General features: G+C 42.4%; 1 protein-coding gene across 1 annotated transcript in view; it reads right to left on the bottom strand.

Moving 5' to 3' along the window:
* Window positions 1–19,642, bottom strand: part of tbc1d32 (TBC1 domain family, member 32) — a 102,926-nt gene that overhangs the window by 16,520 nt on the left and 66,764 nt on the right. The window contains exons 29-32 of the mRNA XM_069657376.1: window positions 18,526–18,595; window positions 14,743–14,858; window positions 10,994–11,148; window positions 9,024–9,164 (exon numbers count right to left, since the gene is read on the bottom strand). Of these exons, the coding sequence (XP_069513477.1) occupies window positions 9,024–9,164; window positions 10,994–11,148; window positions 14,743–14,858; window positions 18,526–18,595 (482 nt within the window). The remainder of the gene's footprint in view (window positions 1–9,023; window positions 9,165–10,993; window positions 11,149–14,742; window positions 14,859–18,525; window positions 18,596–19,642) is intronic.

Genomic DNA, 19,642 nt, shown 5'->3' with positions numbered 1-19,642 from the left:
AAGAAAAATTGTCCGAGGCAGACCGAGCTGCTGGGTGGGCGTGTCCGTGAACTGTGTCAGGGGCAGGAAGTTCTGCTGTGTCTTGGGCAGATGCCCAAATATAGAATTCCTCCACTTTGTGACATCAGAAAGTGAAGCCTCTGGAGAAGTCTCTGTGATTTGAAACTTCACCCACGTTTAGTCCAGACATCCATAATGTGAAACAGCATAATATAACTTTTGTTTTTATGTTCCCAGTGAGATTGACCAAACTCTCTCAACTGCACAAACTTGTGATTGCCACCCGTTGCTGATATGTGCTTTTGTGAGATTTGATCACGAGCATGGTCGACGGCACTAAAAATATCATAAAAGGCTGCTTGTTTCGCTTTGTGGGCAAATTTTCTTCACAAAAATGTCAGTAATACTGAAAAGTTTCAGGTCCTGCTGTTTAAAAGGAACGGACAAAAACTACACATTAAGTAGCGTCGGAGGAAGTATTAGCAGGCCAGAACACATCCATCTATCCATCTATCTATACCACTTATCCTGTTCAGGGTCGCGGGGGGCTGGAGCCTATCCCAGCTGTCATTGGGCGAAGGGCGGAGTTACACCCTGGACTGGTCGCCAGTCAATCACAGGGCCGACACATAGAGACAGACAACCTTTCGAACTCACACCCACACCTATGACTCACCAATTAACCTTACAAACATGTCTTTGGACTGTGGGAGGAAGCCGGAGACCCCGGAGGGAAACCCACACATGCGCGAGGAGAACATGCAAAACACAGAAAGGTCCACTTTGCCCAATCTGGGGTTTGAACTGGTGACCTTCTAGTTGTGAGGCAACAGCGCTAACCACTGCACCACCGTGCAGCCTAGGCCAGAATACAACAAGTATTAATAGTACAGCTGCTAATATCTGTGCTGTGACAGAAACAAAAAGACAATGGTTTATTAGTTAAAGTTATATGTTAAAAAGGCATGATACTTGTAGGCGTACAAAGGAGAAAAGTATACATAGGAGGATACCACTCCAATGTGCCACTTAGGAACGTGTAGATTGATATTGGACTAGAAGGTTCATATATGCAAAATATATATATCTTATAAATGGAGAAAATGTAAAGCATGTACAGGGATTTATTTTGCACCCACCTGCAGACTGAAAGAATCACCTGCACTCATACAGCTGTCACATCGTGCCTTATAAGTCTGGACTCTATATTCACTTTGTTTGCTTCATCAGCTTTTCTAAATGAATCTTTCTGGAAGCGTGTTTACTTTAAGAGTGAAAAATGATAACTCACAGCAGCCCTGAATATTGAGCTGGGATTAGGGGACGGAGAGACAAGGAGAAGCATGTTAATGTTTTATTTCTCCAGCTGATGACTGAGCTGAGATCTGTGATATGAATGCAGTGGCTCCACCAGGAGTTTCCCACCTGGTCCAAGTGGGAAAAACACAAAGTAAAAGCATCTATTTATCTACAAGGACTCAAAATCAAGACAGCACTTTTATTTTATGTCCTCTTACTGGTAAAAACTTTGGTCTGCACTCAGTTATAGTGTCATTTTAGCTGAATGATTATTAACCCCAGGTCAGTCGGTGGATTCTGTATGCACAAGCATGTGTTTAATCAGTCACACAGCAGTCTCTCTGTAACCTCTCCGTTTCTCCTTTTTGTGCAAAATCCAAAGTTCAAAAGGTAGAACTATTGTAATTCAAGGCATGTTAAAGGGAATCATCAAGTCTTCAGTTGGATTTTGCCATTACAGAGGTTATTTCAGAGCGGGGCAAAGCATGACGCAGCTACACCAAAGTTTTGCAGAGTTCGAATGAACTTTTCCAATCGATTATAGAACAATTAAAAAGATGGAGTGGGCAGAGCAAACAGTACCACCAATCAATCAGGGGGTAGATGTTCAATAATGCTTTTTTTTTAATATCAAATCTAGGTGTGGAGAACTCGAAACCAAAACTATTTTCATTTAAACAAAACAAAAAACACTAGAAAAGTAGTCTTCAGCCGTTCTTAGGATGGATTATTGGAACATCTTTCTTTACAAGGCGATACTGCATGAACTGCTTTCTTATTTATGTTCCCTACTGTCTCCTTAAACTCTCCGTGGCTGCAGCCTTCGGTCACATGGACATGGACATCATATTCGTCATTCCTCGAACTCGATCTGTCTTCGGTAAAAGTGCTTTTAATGTCTTTGCTCCCTCGTCTTGGTCTGAGCTACAGGGTCACCTTAAACTGGAGCAGTTTATTAGCTTGGACGACTATAAAAGCCGAATTAAGGAGCACTTGATTAGTGAATGCTTAATGCTATTAAGCTATTGGTAGATTAATTTATTGCCTATCTTAGTCTGTTGCCTGTTCTGTACTTGAAACTTTAATGTTGCTGTTTTTAGTTTGTTGTTTGTAAAACTTTTTATGCTGCTGTCTTGGCCAGGACTCCCGTGTAAAAGAGATCTTGTATCTCAATGGGATTATTTCCTGGTAAAATAAAAACAAACAGAACTTTTTTCTCTGCTAAGAGTACCCCTTTTCATATTGTAATACAATGTTAAAATCTCATTCAGCAGACGCTTTTGTCCAAAGGGACGTACATCTGATGTATATATATACATACATACATAGATATAAGCATTCGTTCATCCCACTCTCAGTCAAGCTCATTAATGGGCAGATTGTTCAGGATGGACAGAAATGATCAGGGGCTATGTGACGCTGAATTTGCACAGAGATGAATTGCACTTTATGAATTGCACTTTACGAATTGCACTTTATGTGACTCTGCTGAGTATTTTATTTCTTATGTATTGTTCATTGTTATTTCTGACTATTGTATGTGTAGTGGAATGTTGTTGTGGGTGGAATGTCCTGTCTGCAGCAGACCCCTCTGTCCGACACAAATTTCTCCCACGGGAGACAAATAAAGATACCTTGACCTTGACCTTGATCAAGACAGGAGGGAACAACGTCAGTAAGTGCCAACAAACAGCTTCAACACCTCAATGTCGTCATCATAAATAGCATCAGTATCATTAAGGTCAGAGGTGTTCATAAAGAGCTGGGTCTTTAGCTTCTTCTTAAAGGTGAAAGGGACTCTGCGGACCGAGTGGAGTTTGGTAGCTCGTTCCACCACCTGGTGACGACTGAGGAGAAGAGTCTAGTTAGAGACTTAGGGCCCTGTTGTGATGGGAGTACCAGGCGCCTTTCATTAGCAGGGCGTAGTGGGCGGGTCAGAGTGTAGACCTGGATGAGGGTGGGTAATACCGCAATATAATACCGATACCGCCAAAGCAAAGAAAATACTGTGATATAGATCTTAGGTCATGTCGCCCACCCCTAGCGCCCCCACGGTTTCTGAAGAAATGAGCTTGTTAGATCAAAATTTACACTTTAGCTTATCAGTGAAAATTGTGCGATAAATGAGATTGAAGAAGGTCAACCACACAGGAAGATTCAACTTCTGTTGAGCTGTGGAGATATTCCAGTCTGACCTCTGGAGGCAACCAACACAAGGACTGATGTTATCACTCCCATCATGTTGCGATAATGGCTGATGATAAGACAGGGTGCTTGAAACCGTACATGCGCTCTATAAGCAAAGCCTCGTGGGGATGTCGCGTTTGATTAAGGCATCATGGACGGTGGAATCATTTGAACTAACTGTGCCAATAATTAGCCGCTGCGTTCACTAACGACACAAGTCTGCTCAGGCATCTAAAGCTCCACTTACGGCCCATAAACATATTAGATTATCATTGCCTCCTCCTCAGCTATCCTCTAATGAAAACGGTGACATTTTAATGTGTGTGTTGTAATAAAAACAGGGTACGGACGGATCCATGCTTTTAAACTCTCAGGCAGAAAAACAAGAACACACACAGGAGTGTCTGTGACTATAAATCCCTTCAAGGTCTTTCCAAAAACACCTCTTTTTCTCGGAGAGGCAAAATGTGCTTTCCTCTGTTGCTGCTGTTCCTGTGAGCTAAAACTCAGGGGTTAAAGGTCAGTGTGACTGTATCCTAGCAGTATTCTCTTTTCATTTCCTTTCTGCCATAAACAGGCTTTCAGAGCTGTTATTAATCCGAGCAGGTCAGGTCACAGTGAGATATCAGAATCTCTTTGGGAGAAGAACGAAGAGGAGCTGAGTGATAATTCAAAGTTATTGTTCACAGACTATCATCTTACTGTGAAGAGATCACATAGAGTCATTGTTTCAATACTTTTTGAGTCAAAGTTATGATTCCAAGCATAAAGATATTACAGCTTTAAAATGAAATGTCTGAAACAGATTCAATAGTACGGAGTTTTTGACATATTGCATCTCACAGTGATACTGGAAACATTTCTTCATGTCTCTGTTTCTTCATCACTGAGCTACAGCTGCAATTTACTGTCACATAACATGTAACTGATGTAACTTGCAGGTTCTGTCAGCTGCACAGAGCGTTTTAGTGTCTTAATGCTCAAAGTTTTGGTTTAATCGCCGACAACTTTACTGTTTTGATTCAGTCCAATCTCGCATCCCATCGGCTACAGTCTGAGACGATATAGCCTCTTTGGACACCGGTGAACGTGCCGGGCAGTCAGCGATAATCAACTTCCCGTCAATACTTCCTTTTCCACGTGCTGCATTGTTACACAAAGAGAAGGCGTTTCCTTGTGATTTACTCGTCATTAACAGGTCTTACCTTTGCTGAAATTTCTGAATGCTGAACGGCTTTCGTGACACAGCATCAAGGAAATTCATCTCAAGTTAAATTTTAGATCTACAACAGATTGTTAGCTGAACTTATATACAGATGCAGCACGTAGCTGTCTTTAGCATCAAAGAGTACACAACCTGACCGGTACCAAAGAGCAGAGAGACAAAGTTAGCAACCAGCTGGGGTACACTTTTCAGCGTTTAGCAGCTAAAGAACCAAATCAGAGCTAAAAGAAGAGTGAAAACTGGACTTAACAGCTGCGAGATAGCTTAACACTGCTCTCAGCATGCTAATGTTGCTCTGGGTTTGCTGTATGTGTAAATAGACAATTGTTCTACCAGCAGAATGTCCAAAGTTCAACATAAATTAACTCTTTAAAAATGTAGTTATTTAAACTACTTACTGAAGTTAATCCAACAGACAGTCAATCCAACTCAAAAGCAGATTGATTACAGAATATGTAGTTCTGAACACTTTGACACATTTTCAGCGCTCTTTTTGTCGCACCAGACACAACGTTTTACGACTTAAATGATGTATGTTAATACATGAAAAACAAGTGCTATCACCATCTATACGCCCTCTATTATATCAGAATAAATGGTAAATGGACTGCACTTAGTCTCCTTCAGACCACTCAAAGTGCTTTTCCTCTGCACGTCACGTTCATCCTTCCACACACACAAAGTGCCAATCTCCAATCAGGGTCTAACCGTTGACCTACAGTCACACACTGATTACTGTGGCTTCTGGAGCAATTTGGGTCAAGTGTCTTGCCCACGCTTCGACATGTTGACTGCAGCAGCTGAGGATTGAACCCCCAACCTTGAGGGGGCTAGAGTCTATCCCAGCTGTCATTGGGCCGGACTGATCGCCAGTCGGTCACAGGGCTAACACAGAAACAGACAACCTTTTGACGCTTACACCTACGGGCATTTTAGAGTCACCGATGAACCTAACGAGCATGTCTTTGGACTGTGGGAGGAAGCCGGAGCACCTGGAGGGAACCCACGCATGCACGGGGAGAACATGCAAACTCCACACAGAAAGGCGCCCTACGTCTGAACCGGGATTCAAACTAGGAACCTTCTAGCTGTGAGGCTAACCACTGCACCACCGTGCCGCCCCCATGTGTTATATCATGACTTTACGAGCCTGCAATTGCAGCACTTCTAAGCTTAAGTCCAGCTGCTTTGGATTAAGCTTAGAATTACCATGACCTGGATGACAGAGAACTTCAAACTGGAGGAAGTTTAACTACAACAAGTCTACATCAGGGCTCGTTTGGTTGACTTAATCTACTCGGACAAAGTATGTGAGGCTACTTTGTAGAGTAAAATTAGAGATGTTTAAATCCATTAGGCTGTGGTAGAGTGTAGGGTACAGATTCTGTTTCTTATTTAGGACACGCGACGTGCACTGCTCATGGTTCCTCCTGTGATTCAGCTTATTTATCCTTAACCTACCACAGGTCGCTGCTCTCACTAAAGACTCTCGCAGTCACACACACTCCTATTCTCAAGGCAATCTATTTTAAATGCTTAAACGTTTTGTAGATGGATTTTGACAGAAGCCTGCGCCCTCACACGCACACACACACACTCACACAACCTCTACTGTTTGAATGTCAGAGGTGTATAATGCTTCATTTGCCGCTGCTGCTTTGTCAGGCTTTCAAAGCTCTAACTTTTGGAATAGGTATTTCCATTTCTGACTGAATAACAGGTGCCCATTACCGCCTTGAAGAGAAAAGAGAGGAGCTGAATGTTAACGCATTACTCCGCCCTGGAGACGGAGGGTTCAGATCTCTGATGCAAATGCGGCGAGTCTTATAAGCACCCCTGCTGCCGTACATTATTTGAGCCGCAACTGTCAACCGCCCGACGCACAGAAGACAGGATCAAACATAAGAGGATTCAAGGTGAAAGCCCTTTTTTCTGCCTCGTTGTTCGGGGAGAGAGAAGTCTGTGTCAAAAGAATCACGAGCCGAGGAGCAAAGATCTAACTTTTCAGCTGCTCTGTTAAAAAGGAAAAGGAAAGAGATTCAATGTCAAAGACTCCATTTGGAATTTTAAAGTCGTCTGAAGTCGAAGCAGGATAAAGAGGGAAAGTCATCCACAGGGCAACTAAAAGAGTGCTTACAAAGGCTTTGGAGCCCGTTTGGGGTTTCTTACCGACGCTGTTAATTAGATATTTTTATTCAACACCAGTGACAAAGCAAAAAGGCTGCTGACTCTTTGCTACTCTTGAAAAAGAAATCTGTGTCTGTGTAGTACATTTTGAATGAAGCCAATCTAATACAAATTCAGTTCCTGTTATTGCCTCCATCAGTAGTCATGACTTTCTTGTATTGATCTAAGACGCTCAGAAAATGGAAATTATAATAAAAAGGTAGAAAAGTGGGAATGAAATACTGGATTTAAACGAGTTGTTTGCAGAATAGAAAGAATCTACTGCCTCAGAAAAAGCTTCATCCGTCTGATTTAAAGTCTTTCTGAATCTTTACAGTATCATCGATTGATTTTACATCATGCAGTGCATTAAGTTATAGCAGCACAATTCTTCCTTACAGCAGAGCTCATATAGTTCTCTGACACAGATCTTCTTGATGGAGTGATTGGTTCAAAGCCTGAAATCTTTCACTCACATGCAGTCTTTGTTGAATCACTGTGAGGTATTCTAGAGTAGGCTTTGTACAACTTGCTTTTCAAGTTAAATGGTAAATGGACCGGCAATCTTCAACCAGGATCTTTGCACATTCAGTGTGGGGTTCATTGTCCTGCCCAAGGACGTTTCAACATGTAGACTGTAGCAGTTAGGGATCTAACCCCCAACCTCCCGAATGAGAGACGACCGTCTCTACCACTGAGCCACAGCCATCCATATGGATCACTTCTGTGCCACTCTGAGTGAGGAGCTTTTTACCAATGAAACATGTTTAGTGTGTTGTTGGTATATTCCTAACAGTCCCAGAGCCAGGGTGGCAACTGTTCAGATCAAACTCAAAACTGACTGATGACTTTCTTTGAAGCTGTAAAGCAGCAGTCGGCTGGTTTGTTGGCTTTGTGTTGGATTAAACACTTAAACAGCTTGTGTATTCAGACGCTAAGAGGCAGTGGTGTTTGTTATAATGATCAGTAACATTGACATGTTATTATAAATGTGTATTTTGCTCGTCTGCGTAACAGAAAAACAACCTTGATTCTTTTTTTACTTCATGAATGCAATTATAGTAAATGCACACTGGACTCACGCACTCTGTTTATGTTGCACACTGTTTTTCATACTATAAGCCTTTTGCACTCACCATCATCTTGCACATACCTGCACAACTGTACAGCTCTTTAATTACACCTGTTGTAGATATGATATTGTTTTTCATATTATTCTATTTTTATCCTATTCTATGACAGTAGGAGGACTACTGTTTACCCATTTTGATTCTACTCATTATTATTTTACTTGATTCTTCTGCACCGAAACACCAAGACAAATCCCTCGTATGTGTAAACCTACTTGGCAATAAACCTCTCCTCGTCCTTCCTGTTTTGTGCTGTTTTAATCCATTATTGTACATAGTTATTAGATGCAATAATGGAAAAAAGGTTTTATTCCCTTATCCTTCTATCCTTGAAGGGGAGAGAGGGAGAGATCGCACCCAAGCTAACATATACACTTATGGCCTGTGGGAGACTTAAGACTATGTTTTTATTTCAAAGAAAATTAAGCAGTAACCGCAATAAGGAGCCTGTGAGCGATCTTATCAATCAAATAACTTCTTGGAAAAGTTACAAACAGAGGATAAAAAAACCAACAACAGCCCGGGAAACACTTCAAAATAAAAGCATTGTGTACAAACAAGAGGAGTCAGACTTCCAGATCAGGCTTTTACTTTGAAAAAGCATACCAGAAGTGTTGACCTACTTTACTCTCCATGCCTGTGACTTTTACTACAGGAAGAGATGTTAATATTGCTGTCAGAGATCAATAGAACTCATCACAAGTAATTTTCACCGTGTATTTTGGCCCATAACCGCGCGCGGCTTGCAGTTACAATAGGCGAGCCTCCTATTCGCTAGATTTTTGGCCCGTGTCACGCCAGCAGTGTGAGGACTCTCATCTGTTTTCATGCATTTAAAATGAAAATGAACACGTCCCGCAGCCGACACGCACAGTGTTGCCCACAAAAGCGCACATTGACCTGAAGCGGTCAGCCACTAGGTTTTGACCTATCTTGTTACTTCAAATCATAGCACTCAGTATCTGACACTAGGTAACTTTTACTGAACTGTTTGTATCCCTCCTTGCCGATCCTACCTGGGATGGGGTGAAGCCAGATATCCTGAAGGCGGAGTGGACCAGAGGAACTTCAGCCTTCAGCAGCATCTCCACGTAATGAGCCGTACACCAGTAAACAGGAGGGATTCCTGATTCAGCCACTTCCAGGGGGACATGGACCTGTGACCACAAACAGAAGAGTTTTTATCTCTTTGTCTCAGAACATTTGAATATATAAAGCAGAGCCATAATTCTGCTGGCACTTCTGGTTCAAACAAATATCTATTACAGGCTCCACGTTTTGTATTCAGAGCTGACATTGAAACGAAAACAGCCTTGAATACTTCACCCGGCTTTTATATTGAGTAATGGAAATAGAAACAGCGTGCTGCTTTGTGTTCAGATACAAGTGTGTGTGTGTGTGTGTTAAAAGTGTGTGACTCCCTCCTAAACATGCTGCTGCCTCTTAATTATTCGTGCCCTTTCTGTTTTCTGTGATATTGACTGGATCGATCATGTTGTGGAGTTGGAGGCTAACTGCCGTGTGGAGAAATTCACCTGCCGCATCTGCATCGAGCACATAACACAGTCGAGAGCAATCAAGGCGTGATTGACTTTGAAGAGAGGCGACAGGATGGCAGAGGTTGGTATAATGAAAGGAAAGCTGAAGCTCAGGACCTCAGTTCACTCCTGCCATTCAGAATGATTGAATCTAGACTTAATTTTAGTCTTCTCCAAACTTAAATTATTCCTTTTACTCTTTTATTTCTCCTCTCCTCCTGCCTCATTTATCCCCCTCAGTCATCTTCCTCCTGACGTTACTCCTCTCCTTTTTTAAGTTCAGTAAAAGAAAAATTGTTAGTTTTTCACTTGGTTGGAAAATGAAGAAGAAGAATGTTTTTTCGGATTCTACACCAACTTTGTTTATTCAGGTTTGCTTTGCTGTGACTGTTGACATGCTTTGTATGAAAAAGAAGGGATTAGACAGGAACAAGATGGTCCGAAACTGTGTGTTTACAGTCTTCTATTTCCTTTGTGGGAAGGTCCACTTTGTTGCATTACCGATAAGTGGGACTTTTCTGAGCCAGTGCTTAAGAACATGTACTTTTTAAAGTTGCCGACATGTTCAGGAACCATAAATCTGTATAAGTGAATAAGAAAACAGTCACGTAAATATCTTCCTTAACTTAAGCCAATGTTTTCCCACAGTTTCTTTTTGTACTTTTTCAAAGCTATCCTAAACTGTCTTCTTTGCATCCATGCATTCATTTTCTTCCACTTATCAGTGGTCGGGTCGCGGTGGCAGCAGGCTAAGCAGCCCAGATGTCCCTCCTCCTAGCAAAATTATCCAGCTCCTCCTGAGGGATCCCGAGGTGTTCCCAGGCCAGGTATATATATTATTCCTCCAGTGAGCTCTGGGTCTGCCCCGGGGTCTCCTCCCACTGAGACGTGTTGAGGAATAGAGTCTTTAAAATTTGAGGTTTGCTGACATAAGCCGCTTCCTAAAGTGATAATCTCAAAGACTTTCATTTAAATAAATGTGTTAAGTCACTATCTATCGCTGAACACAATGGTGATTGAGCCGATGGCCCACGGAGGAAAGCCTATGCAGAATAATAGACTGTTCGCCCAGTTAGTGACGCGTTTCCATCACAGCAGTGGTGATGGAAGCGGCTGCTTTTCCGGTCTGGACAAACAAAGAAAAGATGGATGACTACAGATACAACTTCAACAATAAGTGAAAATACAAAGAAAAATAAACAAACTCGACGCTCAGATGAAGCAAACAGTCTAAAAAGGAAAGCGACCGTCAGCCAGGAAAATCAAGAGTTACAGTCAGAGCCAACCGTGGACGTCACACATGCAACACTGTCTGGATGTGCTCCTGCAATTACCAGTTATCGCCACAGGTGCCGCCAAAGAGAACGAAACTGAGATATTCAAGATTACCACTTTAAGTGCTTGATTACTAAATATGTAAAACCCAGCTAGTGCATCGTTCTACTCACAGAGGCATGTATCCTTGCTGGCCAGATGAACGCAGAGGTTAGCAGAGAGGACAGGTTGAGTAGCAGACTTAAGGACCGGTCCATGTCTCCGGCCATGATGAGGAACACAGTGGAGGCCAGCCAGTCGTGGCCTGGGTAACCATCCTGCTGCGTGACTGCAGGTATGAGTTAAAGAGGCAAAGGACCAATGGGAAAGATAATACAATCAATGTTAAACAAAAAAGGCTCCACATGCAACAATGAAGTTGGCTATTGACAGTGAATGGGAAAGATACATGGACTGTGGGTGAACACCTTCTAATTAGCCTTATGGGACCAACATTTCATGCACGAGAAAGAACCACTTTGCATGTAAAACAAACCTCAATCAAGTATCAGCCTGTGCATTTCATCACTAAGCAAACATTTACACAGCTGTACATCCATTTGGTGTAAATCAAATAAGTCTAATTTGTCTTGACTGATGATTTCTGGCATCAGCAGGTGGTGTTGAATTAATTAAAGGTGCTATATGTAACTTTCAGAGAATCCAAATTCCTAGCGACACGGCCGGCCAAATCATCACAAGCATTAGCGAACATTAGCCAGGCGGGGCAGGGCGGCTGGAGAGAGCTGTGATGAAGCCCTTGTGCTGTGAGAGAAAAAAACGCTGCACCTGGTGAGAGAACGCTGCACGCAGGTTTTGTTTCTATGACAACAATAAGTTGTGGGTCTGTTTTGATCCCCAAAAGCAATCGAAGGTCTTCATGATTCACACGCCCTGCCGATGTTGACTGTACTTTTCCCCCTGACGTCGATCACATTCCTGTTTGGTCAGACGAGCTTCACTAGATAAAGCTTTGTTTTGTTTTTTATTCTTGAGTGTAGTTTGTGTTGGTGTTGTTGTGGGTGCCGGTCGTTTGTTGGCATTATCCGTCTCCATTTCACAGCTTGCGTTGTCTCGTGTTGCACACTGTTGACTGTAGTGCCGTAGAATGAGCTCTCAGTAGAGGTACTCGCGAACGCGCAGGAACGTCACATCCTCGGAAAAACCGTCCCGAGTGCTTTACATATAGCCCCTTAAAAAAACTGTTTAAATATAAGTAAATATTATATCTCAAATGTGAAATGTATCAGTATTGTGTGAACTTTAAACATCCTAATTATGAATCACAAGAAACTGACATCCTACGTTGCGTTAAATAAAGCATTAAAGGGATAGTTCGGGCATTTTGTCGTTTCCATAACATCGTATTGTCTTGTATTTGCTGTCTCTTCCACAAACCACTGACCCAACCGGCTGTGATGATACCATGCGCTGCATGTGTAGGTATACAGGGTCATTGTGTGGAGTAGGACATAGTGCAGAGGGAAAGGGCGGTCTGACGCCAAGGTGAAGCGGTGACAAAATTCAAAAAAGTTCTGTTAAATGTAGGACTTTTTGAAGGGATAGCTACTGCTTGGAGAGTGGGAATGGGAGCTGGTCTGAGAGCTGGTTCTTTAAGGGCACGGTCCAGGTCGGGAAAATGATGAAATACATGCGGTTGACTATTTCTATTAATACCGTCAGGAAAATCACATATTGGCACCATCTTAACATGTATTTTCCTCTGTGACAACAAACATCGTCTCCCAAGTTACCAAGTTTCCAGCGTGTCCTTTAAGAAACATCTTATGGATCGAGTCACCTGAGAAACCGGCCTGCCGCAGGCGTAGTGATACTGGACTGTTCGAGAGAGAAAATAGTGCCCAAAAAAAGGCGTAGTATATGAAATCGTAGGGCGATGATTGAGTGTTGAAAATGGATCACCATTGCCTGCGTGTTGTTTTTGTAGGGTAAAACTTTTGGGTTCCATGACCCTGGCATCTCGCCGGAACTACTCATTCTACGTTCGGAACCGGACAGAACTCCGACCACGGGACTCAGTGAGAAAACTAAAAGCTTTGCATCCACTACACTACTAGCAAGTAATTCACACAACTTGGTGTCCAAAAATCGAAACTATCCCTTTAAAGTGTATGTGGTTCTTTTGACCCCGTCTGCAGCGGTGCTTAGCTTAGCTTCTGTGTAGGAACTCCGGCCGGCTTCTCCTAACAGGGGCTGACTGTTATCTACTGTTATCTATTGATAAGTACCTCATACAACCCCACTTCAAAAAACGTGAACTATCCCTTATGTTAGTAGTCTTTAGTGTCAACTCTCAATGACGCCAATGAGTGTCAACCACACAGCGAGTAATTAACACTAGACCAGCAGCTCCTGCAGTTAAAACCACCAAGATCCCACACTCTTCAGTGGATTCAGGAGATATAAAATACAGACTTATCTGCATGGCCTGTGGTGAGTCTGAAAATATTAAATTATATTTGGGATAATAGAGAGTTGAGTGTAAATTCGGCTAACATGATTCACCTACTTAAGGTCTCCCAGGTGGCAGCTCTGCGTTGTGAACACCACATTACACCAGCAATGTCGAGAATAAAACGAGCAGGATTTGGAAACGCAACAGGGTCCCAACACAATCAGATTCCAAGGTTTCTGTTGAAGCTTCCTCTCTTCAAGTACAGGTGGTGCATTCAGGCCTTCTAGGATTTACACCGTTAGCTCAGTTTCATTTGTACATTTTATAATTTCATTCAGATCCTGCTGGAAGCAAATAACTGCAGGAGCAGGTGTGAGTCCAGGAGACAGCACCAAGGCTATCAACACTTCCTGCATTTCTGTCTTTCTGCTGAGTTTCTGCAGGCAAGACTTCCCTGATGAAGGCCTCAATGGGTGGAACGCGTAGACATGGTTTTACTATAGCCCCTTATACACTGCCACTTCAAGGCAGGATTATTACGCCTCTGTCGTTCCGCCTTTGAGCCAGCATCGGAGGTAGTAACAGAGGCGTAACAGCGTCTGTGTAAACAGCGAAGCCGGCAGGGTAGAACAGTGCCGTGTGTGTGTATTTGAAGCACACGCTGTTTGTGCACGTTTTGGAACACCGGAACGCTATGTAAAAACACAAACTGGGGCGGCTTTACGCGTTGCTTGGTTCAATGTAAAAAGGACCAAATATAGGCTGCATGATGCCAGAGCCTGGTAGGGCGCTGAGGCTGATCCGCAGTGTAAAAATGTCTTATGAGACTGTAGCCCCGGAGAAATAAATAAATGAAGAAATGATTAATTACCCCTCCGCGTGCCTAAGATCTTCTCATTAATGTGACATAAATTTGACGCCTGTTTTATAGATTTTTGGCCCAAAAAATATGAGGAGAAGATTTGTTATGTCCCTTTCTAGACAACTTTCTAAAAACTGTTACCTCTGCCAACATTTTTGGTGCGACCTGATCTCTATGAAACTTGTTGAAAGGTTGAAGCATGAACCGAGGAAAAAGCTAATATATTTTGGAAAGGATCCAGATCCAATTCGGAAAAGAAGTAATAGCTTATCCGACCCCGAGCCGAGCAGTTCGTTTGTCTTTTTGTCAGAAATAATACAGAAATACTACTGGCCTAATGTGCTGCACGGACCAAGGAGAAACTCATTTTTGGGGTTGATTTGTATCTCATTCACAAAAAAAAGGCCTTGGTGGATGTGTACGCTTTCCGAAAGTACTTCTCGTTAAAGAATAGACATGGCCTTGAAAAGTCATTCAAATAATGTATCCCATATTAAAGTAATGTAACATCAGGGTTTGCCAAAGAAATTGTGCAAAACGTCAGAGGCAGCCTAAACCTGTAATCTGCCCCTCATGATAACAGAGGTGGGCCCTGTAAAGGATACTGAGCTCTGAGGAAGTTTTAACTCTCTGTGAGGACAGGAAGATCTTCATGTGCCTCATCAGCAGCGTCAGCTCGCTCACAGCATCTTCTTTAAGTAGCTTCAGGAAGCTGCCGTACCTGTCGAGAAAAGACATAACACGAGTCATGAATGCTTTCCATGAACCTGTCAATCCAGTTTGGTTCTGCACAATAAACACCTCTTTCTTTTACTCAAATAAAAGGTACACGTCAAATTACTGAGGCCTCGTGTAAATACACAGAAGCACTCATCAAAATTCAATTCAGAAAGTCCAGTGTGGTCAGCTCTAACTCAGCAAGTCTGACACTTGTAAGTCAAGGATTAATTATAAATTCATGTCCGACAACTTTAAATCCTGTAAGACACGCTGCTCTGTGGGTACCGCTCACACACTGTTTTGTTGATACCCAAAAAATGCAAACATAGCACTCAGTTATTTCTGAACATGCCCTGAAACTTTTCAGCTCAGAGGCTCCCTTCAGGGGAAAGTGTCGAGCAAAGAGTTATAACAGCAGTGTAATGTAGCGGCGGGGTGTCATTACAGACGGAAACGAGCAGTGTGAGGATGCGAACTTAAGTCAGAGGGATTACTTATGAAAAAACACAGAGCAGGCCGAGAATTATACACATCATTAAAGTGAAAACAGAGCAGCAGGAGAATCTTTACACATCGAGACAGGAAGAGAGGTCTTATACTACTCCTTCTGTGTACCGCAGCATGTTTATCTGATGCCTTCAACGACGTCAATATGGTGTGGACCGAGCATCTCATTGGACTCCCAGGCCCTCTTAATGACACAGGGTTGTGGGCTTAGTCCTGATGAACTTGCTACTGAATTAAAGGAACAGTTCTGTCAGTCAAAGCTGGTGTTCTCTGTAATCGATAGAAGCAATAATATTTAAAATTGGCGCCATAGCTGTGGAGAAAGTTGTACAAACAGCTCGTGGTTTCGCCCGTTCTACATTCCTACAACACCCAGCGTGCATTGCTCCCTCTGAAAGGAACGGCCTTTATCAGACGCAGATCTTTTAAGACACTGGAGTGAAATACTACCGTTTATGCTGCAGGTAACGGCTCAGAGCGGTACAGAATCCAAAATACGATGAGAGTATACCGGTGGATCGTCTAAAAAATCTTCTGGTATGCAGTCTACATTTCAAACTTGATGATTTCGAACGAGACATGACATCGGAGGCGGGCGTCCTAGATGGAGGAAGTGTAGTTTAGCGAGCTCCCTGGCCTCCGCTGGATGACGCGTTTTACGTAGTCTGGCGGAGGTTTTCCAGGGCCCATTGGAGAAGCAGATAGCGTCCTCCAAAGGCACAGAGCGAAATTGCATTTTTTCCTACCATAATGGCATTAGCTCCACATAATAGCATGATACAGCTGAGGTTGAAAATCGCCGAACTGGCCCTTTAAGAAACAGTGCACATATCTTTTCAATTAACTGTTTTTCAATCTCGTGTTCGTCTGGAGACATTGTTCTCTGTTTCTTAAGAAATGGCCTTCTTTGTTTTCCAGTTTTGGTGTATATTCATAGAATCACAGTTCAAGAAAGAAATTGTTTCTCCTTTGAGCCTGGGGCCAGATGCTTTAACAATTTTAACACACAAAAAAACATGCATAAATCCTTTTCAGAACAAAATACTGTGGAGAATTAGAACCATTGTAGGTAAAAGAAATTAAAGTTATTTCGCTAGGGGAAAGGGGTAATATCGGTAGGAAAAAAATTAAATTTCAAGTATCAAGTCGAATATTTATGAGATCTCTTGGATTAAAAATCAAATATTTGCAAAGGAAAATTCAGAATTTCCATAATTTTTTTTCAACGTAGACAAAACTAGTATTTAGAAAAAATAGCATGCTGTGGGAGAGTGAGGATCTCTCACATGTATAACATCATACTTACACACATTTTCTAACACTTAGTGTGACATGGAAATGGAAAATAAGGTGGGAGAATGAATCTAATATGCTGCGTGGGTGAGTGGGCTCTCAGGTCGGCATGATGTCAGATTTAAATTGCTTGCTTTAAGTTCATGAGCTGATTGCAGTGAACTGAAGTAAAGTGGTTCTCTTGTAGGTTAATCATGGAGCTCAGTCATGAATGCACTTGTAGGGAACTAAAAAAAACAGATTCTAATAGAGGACAGAGTTAGAACCTGTGACACTCACGGCAGCGGCATCCACTACCTCAATATTGGAGCGCTTCTCACCGGCGTTTTCTGTTGCTAGGAGACGAAAGTTGCATCGCGGCACTTCCGCTCTCCTTGCTAGTAACCGTTTGCTTAAATTGTTCTGTATGCTTAATATTTGCTTTTGTTTAAGGACATTTTTTAAATATTACACGTAAAAACAATGAAAAGGAAATGTTTCCTGGCATTAGCAGCAGCTCTACCTGGGAATTGAAACGAAAGGATTAGCTTGTCCTCCGCCATTGTTGTTGACAAAGTTGATATCTTAAGTCCCGCCCCTCCTTGATTTAGATTGGTCAGTGAGGAAGAACTGACATTGACGAGCGTGGCTGAGTTCTAAAAGCTGAACTCGACAGTTTTTAGTTAGGACAGAGTGAGGCTCAATCATATGAAAATCTGAAATTCAAATGTACGTTTCCCTGATTAAATATTTCCACTGTTATATGTGAGATATCATTTTACATAAAAGTGATCATAGCCTGTAATAAAAGTCCTTTTTTGTGCAAGACTAATGACAAAATACATGTGGCACAAAGCACTTGTGTTGCAGTATCAAGCTCTTTGTGTTTATTCCTCTGAGAGAGATGCTTGTAAGGGTGAGGACCTGTTCTTGTTGTCATGTGGAGACTGCTGGAAAAGACGGAGGCATTCATATGCAAATGTTTGATTAAGGTGGTGTCTATATTCATCTACGCCTATTAATCAAAGAAAAAGTCAGTGCACACAATCTGACAAAAGGTCTGGTTTATACATGCACAGCTCGTATGCTTCCTTCTTCTCCAATGGATATCAGATAAACACCGGATTAGAGAGGTGCTCTCTTTGCAAACGACAGGAAAAACAGCAGGGATAATTGTTTGCGCATCTTTTCCCTTTCATTGTATTTCAGTCAGGAACACTCTCTTCATAGATTTAACCATTTATTGCCAAATGGAAATACAGTTATGTTTAAGTTGCTCTCTGGGTGCGCTGAGTGAGTGGTCAAGGACGTTAGAGAGAGAGCGCGGCAGAGTGGGAGCGGAGCAGAGAGGAAGGTTGGGAGTCTTGCAGTAGGCTGGGGGCTTCATTAAAATGTTTGAGGCTCCAGCCAGCGCCTCCCAGAACATGGCACCCAGGTGACCACCTATATCGCCTGTGCCGTGAGCCGGCCCTGGGAGCAGTTAAGTTCATATTTATGTCGACTAATTTGTCATAATACCTTTGGTAAAAATGTGGTTTATTTAAGTCTCTTATCCAAAAAATGTTGGCCCCATTCACCCTCGTCTTAGACCCTGTTTTTAAATTCGGCCCTCTCTCTGATGACACCCCTGATCTACAGTATACAGTACACCTGAATTTCCCCTCTGGGGAAGTTTTATCTTATCTTAGTACTATTCTTTTATCAAGTGTTTAAGGGTCTTTCTTTATTAGAGTGCATAATGCAGTAACTATAATGAAGCATGCAGTTCAGCGAGTGTAAGGCTTGAGGGAAGGAGTGTTTGCACAGCGGGGTCTCCTTCCCAGGTTGCTGCTGTAAGAAGACTGTCTGATTAAATCAGGCTTTATGAGCTATAGAAAAACTTCACATACCTGACACAGGTGTTGACTCCCAGCTGCTCCACAGATGATAGTACGGCGCTCTTCACAGCCTGCTCCTCTGCTGTAAAAGGAAGTGATTAAAGAGAAGAGGTGGTTATTAACCAAGCAAGGGAATACCCAGAGAGGGGATACAGTGTGGAAGAAAAGACTCTTGGTGCATTATGACCGTAGAGAATGGAAAAACATCAAGAAGTATCATGACTTGCTTCTTTCAGGGCTCTACAAATGTGATGCTGCAGTCTAGGTAATTTTGTAGTTGCCAGTTTTACAGCAGTTGTTTCGCCTTTAATTGTGATGTTTGCGAGATAGCACAGCATCGAGGTGTCTTGGGTAATTTCAGTAACAGTCAGCTATGGGTAATTTCACAGCAGCACTTTGACGGTTTATAGCAGCGGAGTCGTAACTCATGGTTTTAGGGCTGTGGTGGAGTTTTGTGGAGGAACGCAGTGTGAAATGTTGAGCCTTGTGAGAAAGCTCTTTATCTCAGGACTTTATCTCTATCTGTGGAGAGACATACAACAGCAGCCGGGAAATACTGGAGCAGAGCGGCTTTAGATCCGCGTGCTTTGTACAGATCGCAGAGCTATCAGTCTCAGCGGCAGCTCTCATGGGCTCTTACTTTGCTCCATTAAGTGTCCGGAATCATAAAAATATATTAGTTTTTGGAGTTACAGTTGTAATCGTGTGGAGAGGCCGATAAATGAAGCAATAACAGGCGGGAGGAGTCATATTTTGTTTTGGGAGACGTCTTCCGCCGCTTCCCGGCTTTTGGGAGAAAGAATATTATTACATTTGTGATAATGGATCCCCTGCTTCAGACACTTTGCAGTAATGATGAGAAGTTTCTAACAATTAATATGAAAAGTTATCCGGAGACATAAGTGGCAGGGAAAACTCGAAATCCAATTTACGGGCTAATGGCGCAGAAATATGCAAGGGAAATGATAATACTGATATCTGAGCGATAATTCAATATTGTTACCGTTTAAAAACCACAGCCGAGCTCTGTGGATTAATCACAGGCCATCAAATCTTGTAATAATTGAGAGAAAATGGCTCGTGATGAGGGTATGAAGCAGTGCCAGGGACAACCAGCGCTCTATTTTCT

This window comes from Semicossyphus pulcher, unplaced genomic scaffold, assembly GCF_022749685.1.
Source record: "Semicossyphus pulcher isolate SPU_LCO1_2020_fin unplaced genomic scaffold, fSemPul1.0.p SCAF_11, whole genome shotgun sequence".
NCBI classification, from domain to species: Eukaryota; Metazoa; Chordata; class Actinopteri; order Labriformes; family Labridae; genus Semicossyphus; species Semicossyphus pulcher.
This window is presented reverse-complemented; position numbering and strand designations above follow the sequence as displayed.